The sequence below is a fragment of the Oreochromis aureus genome, linkage group 7 (genome assembly GCF_013358895.1).
Source record: "Oreochromis aureus strain Israel breed Guangdong linkage group 7, ZZ_aureus, whole genome shotgun sequence".
Taxonomy (NCBI): Eukaryota; Metazoa; Chordata; class Actinopteri; order Cichliformes; family Cichlidae; genus Oreochromis; species Oreochromis aureus.
This window is the reverse complement of record NC_052948.1, coordinates 42,445,559-42,461,824: the sequence shown is the minus strand read 5'-3', so window position 1 is coordinate 42,461,824 and position 16,266 is coordinate 42,445,559. Positions and strand designations below refer to the sequence as shown.

The window sequence follows — 16,266 nt, the reverse complement described above, 5'->3', positions numbered from 1 at the left end:
TGACTAGTTCAAAGTAACACCCACAGCAAGGTTTTGGCACAGATTGTAGAAACAAGAGGATCAGAGTAATTTACTTCCCCTTAGAGCTGGGCGATATATTGAGTTTTTTAAAAATATCGATATATTTTTATACGAGATATAAGATGAGACAATATCCTTTATATCGATATAGTCTATGTTACGTTATAATTATAGTTGCGGAGCCGCAAGTTTGCCTCTCTTTCGTCCACTTTTGTCTTTACGCAACGTTACTCGACCTCGCCTCTCCTTCACTGAACACAACTCCCCTCCTCCCCCATCGCTTCACCTGCAGGCAGCGACAAGATGGACACGGCAAATCTCCGTTAATGAGTTACTGCGCATCGCCCGTGTGTGGGGCTGGGCGGCGTCAACGTGCTAACGAGCTAGCCACGCTAACGCCATGCACCCTGAAATCCTTTCATTTTCTCAAAAGTTGACTGGGCTTTTTGTATGAATTCTGGTTGTGCTTGATGACCGCGAACCGATTTTATGTGATACACAGCGCTCAGCAATCTGTCAAAAAATGTTTTAGTGCGACTTTGGTAAGCTACGGAGCTGCACCGCTTGATGGATTGTTGGAGCATTACGGCTACCGAGGAGCCTCGGGTGATGTCGTACTGTGCTTCAACGTAATATTACCGTATTGTGTGTGTATAAGGGACATAAATGGCTCCTGTTCAGAGACATGGTTACTGAAGCGGATTTCAAACTCCAGGCTGTCAGTCACGCTTGAAGAAGTTGGGAACAGAGCAGCTGTGAAATCTGTCTATATGCTCAGCGTCTTTTAGTTTACATTTTGACTGCACAATTGTGAGCTCTTTGTTATGCACAAAACAACAGTTTTCTTTTATTTCTAGAGCATCATTATTTAATAAATGCTCATAATTTATTTTTGAGTAGTTTTTTTCAGGTACATCTATGCTGTATGTTAATAAAAGTGCCTGTGTGACATCTGGGACACAGCTTTGACTAAGAACTCTCTTTTTGTTCTTACTTTATGGCTTTAAAAAAATATCGAGATATATATCTTATATCGCCATCCAGCTAAAAAATATCGAGATATGAATTTTGGGTCATATCGCCCAGCTCTACTTCCCCTGTCAGTGGCTTTAATGCTGTGGCTTAATTGATATATTGATTTTTATCATAATAAGAATATGGAAACAGCCTTTGACAGAATTTACTTAACACAGACAAAACCCAACAAAAGTCTAAAGGGATTCTGGGTAGGTGTGGAATTGTTTTGGGGTGAGAGAAGCAGACAAAGAATTAATGAAAACTAGATATGGGATTTGAATGTTTAAACAAAGTAGTTTTTATTTAAAGCAGTTTTTTCCATGTCGGTTTATTGAGTAGATGGGCTCTCCTGGTGACTCTTTGTGGAACAGAATAGCTGATTATTCTAGAGGCTATGCTGAACTTTTAAATGGAAATTATATGGAGCAAGGCAATGGAAGAGAACGTATTTAATTTTTACTACCTCCAAACATTCAAAATAAATTTACCAGTATTGAGCTTTGCATAGAATTTCAGTTCTACTCTGTGAAAATAATGCAAAGCATTTCCATCATACCGGGAACAGATGAGAGGACAGGGACATCTGATAAGCAGTAGTAAAAGACCTTTTGAATACTTTGTGGAAGAAACGCAAAACGGTTGAGCAACAGATAGAAAGGCAATGAAACATGATTTTCTTACTTGTTCTGTGGGGAGCAGGGTCTGGTCAGATACTGGCACATTGGCAACAAAAGGAATGCAAATGCAATTGTTGCAAGAACTGAGGAGAAGAACAAAACACAGCAGTTAGATCCAAAGCCCAGTTCACCTCCGCTGCTTGTTCCAGTGGTTCCTGTCAGTTTAATGGGGCAGCTAATGCCTTCAGTTATGATAATCAATGCAGCAAAGAGGTTTCCCCAGTGTGTAAAATAGTAACATGAAAGCTTTATAATAACTCTACAGCTTATTTTTTGTGTGGTATGTTCAAGACTGGCGGTTACCTGCAGTGCAGATGGTAAAGACCACCTGTACAGAGTCAAAGAAGAAGAACATGACTAGCAGAGACACTGAGGCTCCTATGGGCAGAAACAGGGCCTGTGTGGAGTCTATAGTCTGAATGCCTGAAAAAGAATTCAAACACTAATGTAAGATGGATTAAATTCACAAAACAGAAATGGATATTATATGTGACTTTAAAAAACACGCGCACAAGCAGAGAAGTTAATTATTCATTAGTTATTATCTGAAAATCCAAGAAAACATTTAGCAGATACAGTTCAAACTTTGCCCTGTATGTAACACTTACTGTTGTTTGTGTTGTTGTTATTGAAAGACCCCGTTGTTGAAGGGTTTCCATCCTTATCCTTGTCCTGGTTCTCACAATCCATGTTTAATGACCTGCACAAGGGAGGGAAAGAAAACCTATGTGTGATTCTGGCTTCCATAATTAGCTCCTCAAAAGCATGTACACTAGCATAAGGTGAAAATGCAATCTCTGCGAATCAGATCTCATTGCGGATGCTCTAGCAGCTCAGTTTCAGGGTCTTTTGCATGATAAGCACGTTGCAAAGGACCTTCAGATTTAGCATGCAAGCGTTTAATTTTATTTCTTCATTTACCAGGCATAGGTTTTTTTAATGTTTGGGTTCTATGTAAGCAGTATAACTATTGAAAGACAAGAGAACTGTACCGCCAAAAATGCACATTTTAATATTTCTTTGTCCCATGTCAAACAGATAATCAGTACTGAGTTTCTTCATATTGTGCAGGCCAAGTCTGCACACACGTCCAGTCTGATGACTTGCTAATAAAGAGTGTGGGCAGAAGTGTGTAAAGCTCACGTCTGAAAAAGCACATCTTTTCTTTGAGTCAGAATGTCTGACTCAAAATTCCAGTGACTGGAAACATTGAGTTAAAAAAAAAAAAATGTAATCCTTAAACATGACCAAATTTAAACTTGATGCATGTTTTTAATTAATTATGCATATGTATAATAGCTTGTTCAAGTCATAGTGTGATACCAATTTTCCATTCTGGTACTATAAGCCATACTACCAGAAGAGGGTGCAAACTGAAGATGTGGAGAAACAGTGGAAATTACGTATGGATGCATGTTTATTATCAGCAGACTAGATATCATTTATTGTTACAAAGATTGAAAAAAGCTCACTGGATATCTTTGAAAACTCATTGCCATCTCTCTCTTTTTTGCATCCTTTAACATCTATGGTACTTTTCATGTTAATAAAGTGCAGCACAATTACTGTCACATGGGAGAGGCAGGCATCCTACAGTTCAAACCAGATTTGATTCAAACACAAAAATAAAGTTTTAAAGACCAACAACACAGTAACCAAAATTTAAGGGAAAAAAACCCCTGACATCAGTTACTTAAAGGTGCCACTTGTTTGTTTTTGTGGTTTGGCTGAGGTTCTTTAGACAGTCTCGTCAGCAGCTGCAACAAGCTGATCTGAGATGCATGAGTAAGTTAAACTTGCTAATGTAAACCATCTTTTCAAATTTACATGAAAATGTGGGGAATTCCAAAGTTTGGGAACATCAGTTCCCACCAAGTCGCATTTCAAACACTTCCTACACAAAAACGTATCTCGCCTCAGAGATCCTGCAAAAATAGCTTGAGGCCACTTATCACTTAATTAGCACTTTTTCATATCGACAGATTGTTTTTATCCCTATTAATATACAAACATGAGTGCTGCTGGTTTTCTCATTGTAGTCTACTTGTGTTTAATAAAAAATTTAAAAAAAAATACAGAATTTACCAATTATTTTCTCATTTAAGCTCTCCAAGCCAAAAATAAAATAAAGCTCCTCAGTGGCTAGCCATTTTTATTCAGATGGCCATCCTTCCTTGAAAATCCAAGGTACAAAAATTATACCTCCTCCTAAACAAGGCAGTTATTGAGAAAGACTAATGCTACCAAGGGAAACGTATTAGATTAATATAATTAATGCATACAGACAGCCCTAAAGCCTTGAATAACAAACTAGTTGTTATTTAAGTTGTTACTAAGTTGTTGTTGTTTTTTTGTGCTTCTTTCTTGTGACATTTCATACCAGGTTTTTTCACATAGAAAATGTTCATGTTAACTTAACTGTCAGTCTTCTTTACTGTGTACATCTTTCTGTGTTTATTTTTCTATTTCCAGAGTCTTTAACAAAATTGTGTTTAATGGTATTATATTGATCCTATTTTTGAAAAAACTACATTATGATTATGATTGTTGCCACATGGCCAGTTGATTTGCAGTGGTTCTCTCAGCAGATGTTTTTTTATTGTGCGATTAGAGCTCTGCTTTTGGAAGTGGAATTGGTATTGGAATATGACTTTTATATATCATGATTGTTGTTTGTCTTAAACTACGCTGATTACAGCTTATTGCTGAAATGTATTTGTCTTTAATAAATACAGTGGTGCTTTTGTTTTGTTTCCCTCCGAGGAAGAGTGAGAGGGTATTCTCTGCGGTTTTTTTTAAATTTGAGATTAATCAGTGTAATTGCTTTCATTTAAGGATCTGCAAGAACCCTGATGGACTGTCTGGAAAATATATGTGGCCGTCCTTAACCGTCACATCTGTGCACTCTCTATAATGGCAGGCTGCGGATTTAAATATGCCCACCCAGATCAGCCACAAAGTTTTTTCTAACGAGAAAACAGAACGTCAGGTTTTCTCTTCAATGCGGGTGAACTGTCAGTGACATTTATGTCACATGCATTTTCATATGTCTATATTTACTCTCTACATCTGTTTCCAGTGCACTTTATCACTTTTTGTTTCTAATTAAGTTTTTCACCTTAGCCAAGTGGGAATATTTTGAATTTTGAAAGATTTTGATTTATTTGTGTCATCGCTGCCAAAGATTTATACTGTGCAAAATTAAATGGAACACCTCCCAACAGCAACCGCCTCAGACTAGAATGAGCAGAGTGCAATAAGTGCAATTTATTGCACTCTGCTTAGCTGTCATTTCCAAATAATGACTGCAGTCCACTAATGACTATAATATTAGCCAACTAAATTTTGTCTGATGCTTTGCAAGCTGGTGTGCTTGCTGGAGTGATGGCTGAGTGGCAGTTTCATGGTATAATCACAGCTATTTCTGTGCAAGTGGGCCTACATGAAGGTTTAAAGTGTTTAAACCTTCTGTCAGTACCACAAAGTATATAAAACATTTTAAGGTCATAAAAAAAAGAAATGCAGTAAAAATAAAATAAGACAAAACAGCAATAAATAATAAACTCTTAAGCTCCTTTAAGAAAAAAGGGGAAAAGAGGCTACTTTAGGAGGCTTTCTCTGTTGTTTTGGTTAGCTGTGATGCCCTATTTTAAGGAAGAAGTCATGATAAAGTTAAAAATCGGGTTAGCATGTGAACTGAGCCTTTAAAACAAACTCATTCTGAAACTGTGGCACAAACTATCCTGTTATCAGGAGGAACACTCCATAGCCTCAAGTAACATGTTTTCTTTGCCTTACCTGGTTTTCTGATACTTGGTGTAAAGAAGCTGCCTGAGACCCACCCACAGTGAAAGTTCTTTCTTTAAATTGTTATTGTTGTTTTGTTTTTTTAATAAAAAAAAAGTCAGACAGCAGACAAGTGCTGTATGTTTCTGCCACATTCCTAGTCTCTTTGTGTAATGCAATGATGGACTCCCTGCCAGATGTTAATGCTGTCAGGTTACCTAGCTAGCAAATATTACCCAGCACGTGTGCAATTTTGCAAATGTGCAGTTATTAGAGTTACAAATTGTTTATGGTTCAAAGATTATAGTGTGACTTCTTGATTTCTATCATATAATTAGAGTGTGAATAAGACACCAGGCACACAGGAGCCCACTCCCCCACCCCCAGGCAACCACTGCTCACTAGGGAAACGTTAATATTCCCTGTGTGGTTGTGAGTAGTTGCTGGAGGTTGCTTGCTCTCACCAGGCGAAATTGGTCACAAAGAGGTATACAGTGCTACACTAAAAACCTTCTGATTGCTTTGGTCACCTAAAGACTGCCGCGGTCAACAGTAAAGCCCCCAGTAAGAAGACAAATTTAGACTACCGTAGTTTTCGGGTCATAAGCCGCTACTTTTTTCCCCACACTGTGAACACAGCGGCTTATACTGACGTGCAGCTAATGCATATTTTTTTTCATGCGGCCAAAAACATTTTGCCTGGTAACAGTAGACCAATCAAAATGATAAGTAGTGTATATATACGGTATATATTTTTATCGGTTGTTAAGAGATGAGTTGTAATGTTGTTTGTGCACTGTTCTGTAAAAAAACCATAAGCAACGTAATTTGTGTGTTACTGATACGTACGTATACTTAAAGGTAGCCGTGTTACAGGTGCTGTTCGAGGAAAAAAAGCATTTGCAGTATGTATTTTTGTATGTTACCATAACGTTTATGTTACCATGTTTATGTTACCTTACGGATTAAATTAAACGTTAAAAATCCTCACGTGCAATATTTCTGTGTAAATATCTCATATTACAGGTGAAACGCATACGGCTTAAAATCCGGTGCGGCCTGTACAAGTACAAAATTGATTTTCTTTCTACAATTAGAGCATGCGGCTTTTAATCAGGTGCGCTCTGTAGTCCGGGATTTACGGTACATGAAAATTCATAGAGCCTGTCTTGTGGGCTCACTGGTAAAATATTATGTGAAAATGTTATCATCATTTTGATCATCAATTAAATTACATCTAGTTTTAATGATAGATTATACCTGTTATTACTAGGGTGTGAGAAGATAATATATTCATACAGATTAATCACGAAATATAAATTAGAGAGATGATTTTGATTTTGTTGTTTGCGGAGCAAAACACAACCCAAACCTCAGTTTACATTAAGAAGAAAAATAAATTGCTGGTAGATTCTTAGAAAAAAATGTTTCAGTTATACTCTAATGCAACCAAATCAATCCAACCTTCAGGACTGAGGACTGAGGACTGAAGCCTGAAGCCTCCCCATATCGCAACCAGACCACATAAAGCATGATAACCGCATTACATATCCTGGTAGTCAAATTAGGGCTACTGTCAAGTCCAGTTTTTAATCATTTAGAAGAAAAACCATAAGGCTGCTTGAAACGGTAATCCATGCTTTTATTTCATGTCGCTTTACTGTAATGCACTGTATTGTGGAGTTAGTCAGCATTCTTCTCTCGTCTGCAGCTGGTCCAGAATTCTGCTGAAAAAAACTGTTAACTCCCATCCTGTTCATATTGGCTGCCTATATCTTAGCAAAAATCCTCAAATCAATCCAACCTTCTCTGACTGCAGGACTCACCCCCAGGTCTCTCAGGTCAGCTGACAAGCTGCTCCTGGATACCCAGGTCAAGAGGAAGCTCAGAGACCACTGCTCTAATCTGTGGAACAATCTGCATGAGAGGCCCCTCACTGTCCACTTTTAAAACACGTTTACCCATTTTTACCTGGTAGTCTGCACTGATTTTATTGATTTGATCTAATGTGCTGATTTTATTGTTTTAAATGTACATTATCATCATAACTATTTTATTACTTTGCTATTTGTGTAATTTTATTTATTTTAATGTCATTTTAATAATCATTTTATATATATAAATTTTATTTATTTTACATTATTATTATTTTTCTAATTTTTAACATGTTTAATGTATCATTTTGGCATGTCAAGTGTAGCACTTAGGTTTCATCTGATCTGTAATGCTAAATAAATAAAACCCACTTTTTACTTATTTTAACTAGAACTTCAGTATTTTTACTGACTTGAACACTAAAAAAAAAAAAAAAAAAAAAGACTTCATCTACTGCACAAAACCCTTTTTTTTCCTATTAACACTCACCTGAAGCTGCCATAGACGATGAGCAGAATGGAAATGAGGAAGGTGGACACCTGACTGGAGTCAACTAGGGAGTACGCCCTATAGAAGAAAGAGACATACAAACATTACTTATTGAACAAATGACTATGTATGGACGGTTAATAACCACAAAAGCACAACTGTCTCATTACTAACACAACGTTACTGTTATGTACTGTTGAAGAGCAGTGACACATTCAACTGATAAATAACTGTGCTTATTTTACCACAGCTTAAGTTTTCAAATTCCTAACACTCAGATGCTGTTGTCAAGTGATTATACTTCATGTTTGTGTGTGTTTATGTTCTGTACTCTCCGGTCACAGCTGTCAGAGTAAAACTCTGGGCTCCATTCACTACATTTAATAGTGATGCAATATATGGCATATAAAAAGGCATTATACAGACCAATGCCAGCAACCTCGATAACATCTCACAAATATAACGGCTAAGAATCTGAGGCACTGCAATGAGTTTCACTGCTATAGCAAAGTGGCTGCTGTACTGGAGAGCAGTCTCACAACTGTGATGCTGATGGGATTTGTTAAACAGTGGTCTGGACTCTTAACACTTGGCATTACTAGACTTGATATTTCATTATTTAAACATTTCTAATAAGTGCTAAGACATGCAGCAGCCAGGAAAAGGAGACTGAAAATAAGTGTCACATGCTTCAAAGTATGAGCAAAAAGAAAGGAAACAGCCCAAATTCCGTTAATGTCTCTTTTTTAACCACAAAGGTTAACAACAAAAGTCAGAATGATGCAGTGATGCAGTTTCTCTTCTGCAGCAGGAGACAACAATGTGGCAGCAATGTGGAGGAGTTAACCCAAGTGAAAAACATTTTTTTTAAGAGTTTAGGTACTGCTTTTGCTGTAAAAGCAATCAAACTTTTGTGGTTTCATGTTTCTGCTAGAATCCTTCATCGAGAAAAAAAGACAAATAGAAAAAGTCAAAGAAAAAGACAAACGTTTTTGGAACCTTTATGTGCCCACTGACGCTCTGTTTTACACAACAGTGTTACACAACAAAATAAAAAATATTAACTCTTTACCCCTTGAAAGCCAAAGAGGAATGGTTTCAGTAATGTTTCAGGGCTGTTAGTGAAGGTGGTCTCTGCTTATGCAGCTACCCTTGGAAAAAACGGTCATCAAACCACATCTTTATTGATATATACTGAAGTGTCAAACTCATCATTAAGGGTACAGGGAGGTTGTTAAATGTTATCAAATATTCTCTTTATGGGGGAAAGTTTTAAGATAAAGATACTTTCCTGATGATTTTATGGGTTCAATCACTAGTTTCAAGTCCATACATACATTTTCTTAATATCTCGCCAAGATACAAAGTGCACCCTGGACAGGCCTACCACGGGACTAACACAGAAATTGACAAATATTCAGCTTACATTTAATCCCACAGTAAGGCAAGATACTGAACCTAAAGTTACTCTCCGATGCAGCCATTAGACTGGGAATATGTGTGAATGTTAGATTAAAAGCACTCAGGTAGAAAACAAACATACAAAAAGTATAAATGAATGGATGGATGAGGCATGCTGTAAAGAGCCCTTTGAGTGTTCAAATAGAGAAGAAAAGCGCTATATAAGAACCACCCCAATTACCATTTACCAACCAAAAGGGCCCTTGGTAGCTGGTGGACTTGAGACCAGGATCGGCAATGGCACTTACTAAGGTTGGGCAATTGGATGAATATATCGACTATTGATTTATTTATTTATTTGCCCATGAATAAGTTTGCTAATAATGATGGAGCTAAGAGATGCAGTAAACAGAAAAAAATAATAGCACTGTTTTAACAGCACCCTCTTTCATCTGCGAGCAAATGCACCTTCCTCAGAGTTCACCCAAATTCAGCGATTCATTTACTCAAACTCATAACAGAAAGAAAGGCAGTAGCCTATGCTCAGAAAAAACAAACAACCATTTAACATTCGGATGGTGGACACGTACATGCTCATGCAAGTTAGTTGTGTTTGAGTCCTTTGCTCGCACTATATGTCTGCACAAGCGGCTCACCGCTTTGGTCACATCCTTAGGTTTACCCGTTTCATCTGGTTTAAAGCCAAAGAAATCCCAAATTGGCGGCTTTATTTTTTTGGCAATTAGTTAATCCATGTTTGGACTGTGTTGTAAATGTGCAAATCAGTCCGTGCATGATTACATTGCTCTGCCCATCAAAAAGTCTGAGTATGTGCTAATATTGTGCCCATCGTCGATTATTGGACTTGTCGGTTGGAAAGTTTTTACATAGGCCCAACCCTAGCACCTTCCTCACCACCATTCCACCTATCTTAAATAAAACATCTGTTAAGGGTAGGCTCATTAACTAAAGCCACTGAGCATCCAGCCTCCTGAGTTTGACTGTTTGCTCCCCACATCCTGTTTCATAGCACTAAGATGGAGAAGGCAAAAAACTCAGCTCAGAGCTTCATAATTGACTTCAATACACAATGAATGGGTGATGTCACGATCCACATTTTACACTGTCTCTGATTTAACCACAAAATATGAATAGGAGTAGTTGTGATTAGTGTACAAATAAGTACTGTCACTATCAATAAAAGGTATGTTCACACAGGAAACTTCATGCTTTGTAGTTCATATTTGGTCCAAACTCTGGTTACCTGGGTAACCATCTAAATGTACCACTCACTTTTACGTCAATCAGCGCTATCCCATGCTTTCATTTATGGCAGCTTTGCTTGCCTTGAAGTTAAGAAAATTTGCCCACTCTTCAATTTTTTTAATATACTTTTGTTTGTTGCACATGTTGAATTCTCACTTGAGGTGATCTGACAACTCGTACTGAAAGATAAATTGTTTAAAAGTGATCTTAGCTTTTGTGACGCTTCCTAGCTTAGCTAAAGGAGAAGAAAATATTCACTAAAATATTCACTAAAATTCAAGCATTACACCCCCCCCCCAAAAAAAGGTTATGAAACAAAATATGTTGAGTTGACAAGGGTTATTTAGTGAGTCAGGATGCATGTGATTACAGTCAAATTTACTCAAAGTTCAATTATGGAAGAGGAAATATGAGCTTCAGAGCTGGTATATTACAGGGGAAGAAAGTTCAACCCTTAGATTTGCTAGACTGTGGTGAATTGTGTAAATAAGCCTCTCTCTGAGAATAAAGGTGGTTTTCCTGCTGGATTTTACTCTGTAATCAATTCACCCATAGAGACATACAAACCACTGGTGATGTCCGAATAAATTATGGCTGCGCTGTTCTTTCCATGGAGCATTTTTTTTTTAATCATCATACTCTAAACACAACAAAAACAGATTCTAGCTGAAAATGGCAATTTGTGTCACTCCTTTCTGACTCTATACCTGTGGCTGTGGCAATTTTATCACCACGAGACACATTTGTCCTGGCAAAGTAGCGCAGCACCAACAGCAACCACAAAAATGATAAACTGAGTGGAGCAAGTTTAACACTTGGAAATAAAATAATGAAGTCTGCAGATTGTACCAGCAAGCGTAAACTAACTACAGCATGTCCATTCCATACAAAGGTACAGCATTGTGCATTGTGTATACAAAGGGAACTGGGTCACAAGAGTTCAGTTAACCATCACAGTGGCCTGTTAAAGAATAAGAATAAAACGAAAAAATCCCAGTTTATCACTACACAACCAAACATGCAGCAGAACTGGAAAAAAGCCTGAATAAATTAATTATGACCACTCTACATCCCGCTGAAGCAGCACGGTGCTGTTGTGCCGCACAGACATGAACATATGTTCCCCTGAGATGACCGGACCTCATAATGCACACACACCAAAGCAGCGAATGAAACCAATTCGACAGCAGAATCTGAATTGCTAATTTTGCTGCATGTTAAAATGAGAACTGAGGAAAAGCAAGCTATCGATTATGAAAATCAATGAGGAAAATGGGACCGAGTTAAAGGCACACTGGAAACTGTATACTAAAGAAGAGGGTGTGAATTTAAAAAAAAAAAAAAAAAAATCTGAACTGTACTAATGTTAAGTTCAGGTTTTAATTGGCGTTATATTTATTGGTGTAGTTTCAAAGCAAATGACTGAAACATTGCAGTTTTATAAAAGCTGAGCTTGCACTGAATACTAGCTTTGCACCTATATTAGTGTATGCATTTGTTGTGTAACAAAGGCCCTTCAAGGCAACGTATTTATAAAGAACTGTCAAGATTCATCAACATAAAACATCTGAAATTTCATTGTGTGAATTCCTGATCGGACTTAAATGCATAAGCCAACACTCCAGATAGAAAATATAAATCATGCATTTGATTCCTGGAATACTCTGTAACATGAAAGATTGTATAGAAAATGTTCTATAGTCTGGGATTGCCAGCTATGATCATCTGCAGATCTTGCTGAAATAATGCCTCTGGAGTGGAATGTATCCATATGTGCTATAGCACTTATGTTTTTCAGTTTTATTAAATAGCCTGGGGACAGATCGAGCACAACAAAGCAATAGCCCTCTGCTCAGTCACTATTAAAAAGATGATCCACACAACTCAGATTGAAAGCAGCAGGAATCTTAGTTATGCACAATGGCAGATGCACTGCACTGCTTTGATAAAACATGAGCATGGTTTTAAAACTTCAGATATCATCTATCCATTTCAGTTTGTTAATCAGTCATGATTAGAGTTGCGCATCTAATCGGGATGTTTGCACATTAAATAGTGGCATCTGTTTTCAAACAAATGTTTACTCAGGCGTGTATTTTGACTGATCTTCGTCCCATATCAATATGCGTCATAACATGGCACATCCTTGACATGCAACCTTATTATGCAGTCAAAAACAAGGCTGGTATTGTAATTTGCCTGCCTTTAGTACAAGGTGCAAATGTGACCCAAATTCTGACCCGTGTGTCTCCTGTCAAACTCTGGTCATGGATGAGAAATGCAGAGTGCATTTAAAAGTGCTGTTGAAATTAATGTTTACTTCAGAGTAAATGAAATGAAAATATACAAATTGTTACAAAGTAGAAAAAGATAAAGAAATAAGGTGTTAAAAAAGAGAAAACATTTAAACAAACAGTGTCAGAAACTATATGTATGACTATATGTATGACATTTAAAACTAATATACCATAGTATCACTTTGTAGTGTTTCAAATGTTTCTCACGCTACGACACCTGATGCCAGCAGCTACATCCTCTTTGGTTATTATGAAACAACACTGAGTGGAAGCAAAATGATTTCCTTTGCAACATCCTGTATTATACACATTACATTTCCGTTTGTGTTGCCAGTACCAGCAAAATGTGGAGGCTATATTATAATATATACCAATCATGACTAACTGAAAATTTGCATTTTTGAAGCAAATTTCTTGAGCTATACTTCAAGAGTGACAATGAAAAAATGCAATCTTGGATGTTATCTCTGTAGCGTGCACCATAATGCCTCTCGGCTTTAATTAAATCAAACAATACTTGGGTATCGTTTGTTTGTTTTGTTTTTTTTATTAAAGCCAGGAGAACTTTAGAACAAAATTTGAGCAGAATATTGATAAGTTTGAGAGCAACTCCATAGGTAGTTGAATATTATGAGGAACAGTTTCCTTGAATTGGTTATTGGTACATATAGTGTAACACACACTATGTCAACATAGATGAAATACTCCAACACCACGTACATGAACTGAGATCCAGTTTAGCGACATTAATTAGCTGAGGTCCGGCCCAGGAAATATCTACGGGCCATACCCACATGTCTCGGCAGCCACCTGTCAGACTATGCTGTCAGGCCTCCAACAGAATTTAGATTTTGTACAATTCAAACAGGTCAGCTATTAAAACTGGGGGATGTAAAATTGACCCTGCTGGAAAGATGGACATTTTAAGACGGGAGTCTATGGGAGCCGACTTGCTTTTGGAACAAGGCTCTAGTGGCAGAGGAACTGCTGTTTTTGGCCCATGCTGACTTTATTTTACAGGCCTGAACTGACCTGAATGTAAAGCTTATCACACACACACACTATTGTGATATTAAAAGGGATGCATTTTTAGTTTGGCTGTGCAATTACAAAGATTTATTTTCTGCTGGCATGCAGTTGGGTTGTATAATTGTTTTTCCTCCAAACACCGATAGAACGTTTAGCATAATGGGCCTTTTATACTCAGTTCTCGTCCTTGCGAGTTGCACTGGACGCCAGAAGTGACATCACTTCCGTTGGCACAAGCTGCACTTTGCTGTTGTCTTGGCCAGTTTTGCACCTTTCAAATTTTATCACCTCATGCAAGGGCCACGCCTATTTGCTGCCCATTTGAAGATAAGTGTACGATTGTATCGATTTCTACTGCCATGTTTATGATACATCAGTGCTTAGCCTAGAGATTTCCAGATTATACTGGGTTTATTCTAGATTTAACTTCTCCTCCTATACCAGTGCTGATGTGGAGGTTTTATCTGGGTGGCGACACCCACCATTTAAAAGAAACTGGGTGCAGTGATTACTTGCACCCTCAGTGGTGGTGTAAATCGGACAGCACTGTGGTGGCATCACTGTTTATGTGTCCAGTTCGGTGAATAAACTCATAAGACGACTTGCAACTTCAAGTCATTTTTCATTCTGGTGTGTCTTTTAACACAGGATTTCACAGTTCTTACTCTGCAAAAGTGAAAAAAAAAAAAAAAAAAAAAAAAAAAAAAAAGCAAGACCGTTGTCACTTTCATTTATTCAGTGGTACAGAAACTTCTAAAGGGCCTCTGAGTCCGGAGCACTAACATATAGTTCACTGTGGAAACGGGACACTAGGACAGCACTGCATCATACAGCATTACAATGGGGGCTGGTATATTTGACTCTAGGTGCAGGTTAAAACAATATGGTCAGTTTGGTTTCGAGCATTCATAAAGTGATAAGGGAAAGCTGACTTTGTTTTACAACACACCAATGAGGTCACTGCTCCACTGTCAACACAGCAAGCAGACAGACAGCTAGTTTAATCTCCCACAGACCTAATTCATATTCTAGCATCGAACTGGTTCGTCTGAATTCTGTGCACAGAAGCCTGTAGAACATGGGTGAGATAGATGAATGGAACATTTAAAAACAAAATACAATCCCGGACTGTTGAGGCCTGGACGGTAGCCCGAAGTGCCATAAGACGTCCTTGTTCACTGACAGACTAGGTTTTCAATAACAATTCCAATACCATTCTTAATCAAAGCAGTTGCATGCAGACCTGACCACTAAGGGCCAGGTCAACAGGCCACAATAAAGACTTTTGCTACTGTGAGGTATGGGCGTTGAAGATTCAAGCATGCAAAATTAACATCTTACTCAGATCTGGTCTAATACACAAAGGCAGTCACATAAATTAAACAGAAAAAAAGGTAAGTCTTCCAGGACTAACATTAATCTTCCGTACAAGTTTTACTATCAATTACATAAGACGAGGCACTGGGTGTTTGACATCCAATTAGGTAGCATTTAATGTCTCCCCTTTATGATCAATTATGGACATCAGTGGACTACACCCAATAAAAAAGGACATATTTCCTCTTCATTGCTACTGTAATGAGTATTTTTACATTTTTTGTTTGTTTGAGAATTTAGCATTGAAATGGATCCTGGTCAGATCCAGGCGGTTCTGGTCTGGCTTTACCTCTGCTGTTACAATCCCACAGCCCATCGTTTATTTTCATTTATTTATTTGCTTTCCATGATGATTTTCGATTTAAAATTAAAGAGAAAGTCTCCTGCAAAAAGACATGCTTTAAAGTTTTGTAACTGCATGATACATGTTAAAATTTAACTCTGGTTAGGTGTCTGTCTCTCCAAATTAAAAAACTAAACTTTTCAGCTCCGAGAGGTTATCTTAGTGGTGCTTCTGTTCGAACCACATCCAACAGGTCCCTTAGTAGTGTGCCAAACTCAAACAGGTCAATGTGTGCTCTTAAGTAGAGAATTCAGCAGGATTAGCTCTGTCTATACAGCTGTAAGATCTACTGAAGAAGCCCTCAAAGCTCCTTAAGATTTAACAGGATTATTTAAAAAGTGCAGAAGTCAACATTTAAGCGTCATCTACTTATACTATAGATAAGTCTTAACAGGATTCAGTATTTGTATCTTTAAAAACCAGGTTTCCAGGTGTAAATTTTTTTCTTTAATTTATTAACTTAATTTACTAAGGTATTCTTAAGACTTCCTGGTTAAAATAATCACATTAGTGTAATTATGTACAAGATTTAATACATAAAAAAACCCAAATTTGTGTTAAGATTACAAAACATCTAATAGATGAGCTTAAAACATTGCAAATAAAATCACTGCATTTCGATTTAACATTCTATTACTGACATTTAATAATAACATTGTGCTTTTAAATACCACTGAACATTTTGTGC

General features: G+C 37.4%; 1 protein-coding gene across 1 annotated transcript in view; it reads right to left on the bottom strand.

The window, feature by feature from the left end:
* sppl3 (signal peptide peptidase 3) overlaps positions 1-16,266 on the bottom strand; it is a 44,972-nt gene that overhangs the window by 15,335 nt on the left and 13,371 nt on the right. The window contains exons 2-5 of the mRNA XM_031742512.2: positions 7,866-7,943; positions 2,324-2,415; positions 2,019-2,138; positions 1,720-1,798 (exon numbers count right to left, since the gene is read on the bottom strand). Coding sequence (XP_031598372.1) covers positions 1,720-1,798; positions 2,019-2,138; positions 2,324-2,415; positions 7,866-7,943 — 369 coding nt within the window. The remainder of the gene's footprint in view (positions 1-1,719; positions 1,799-2,018; positions 2,139-2,323; positions 2,416-7,865; positions 7,944-16,266) is intronic.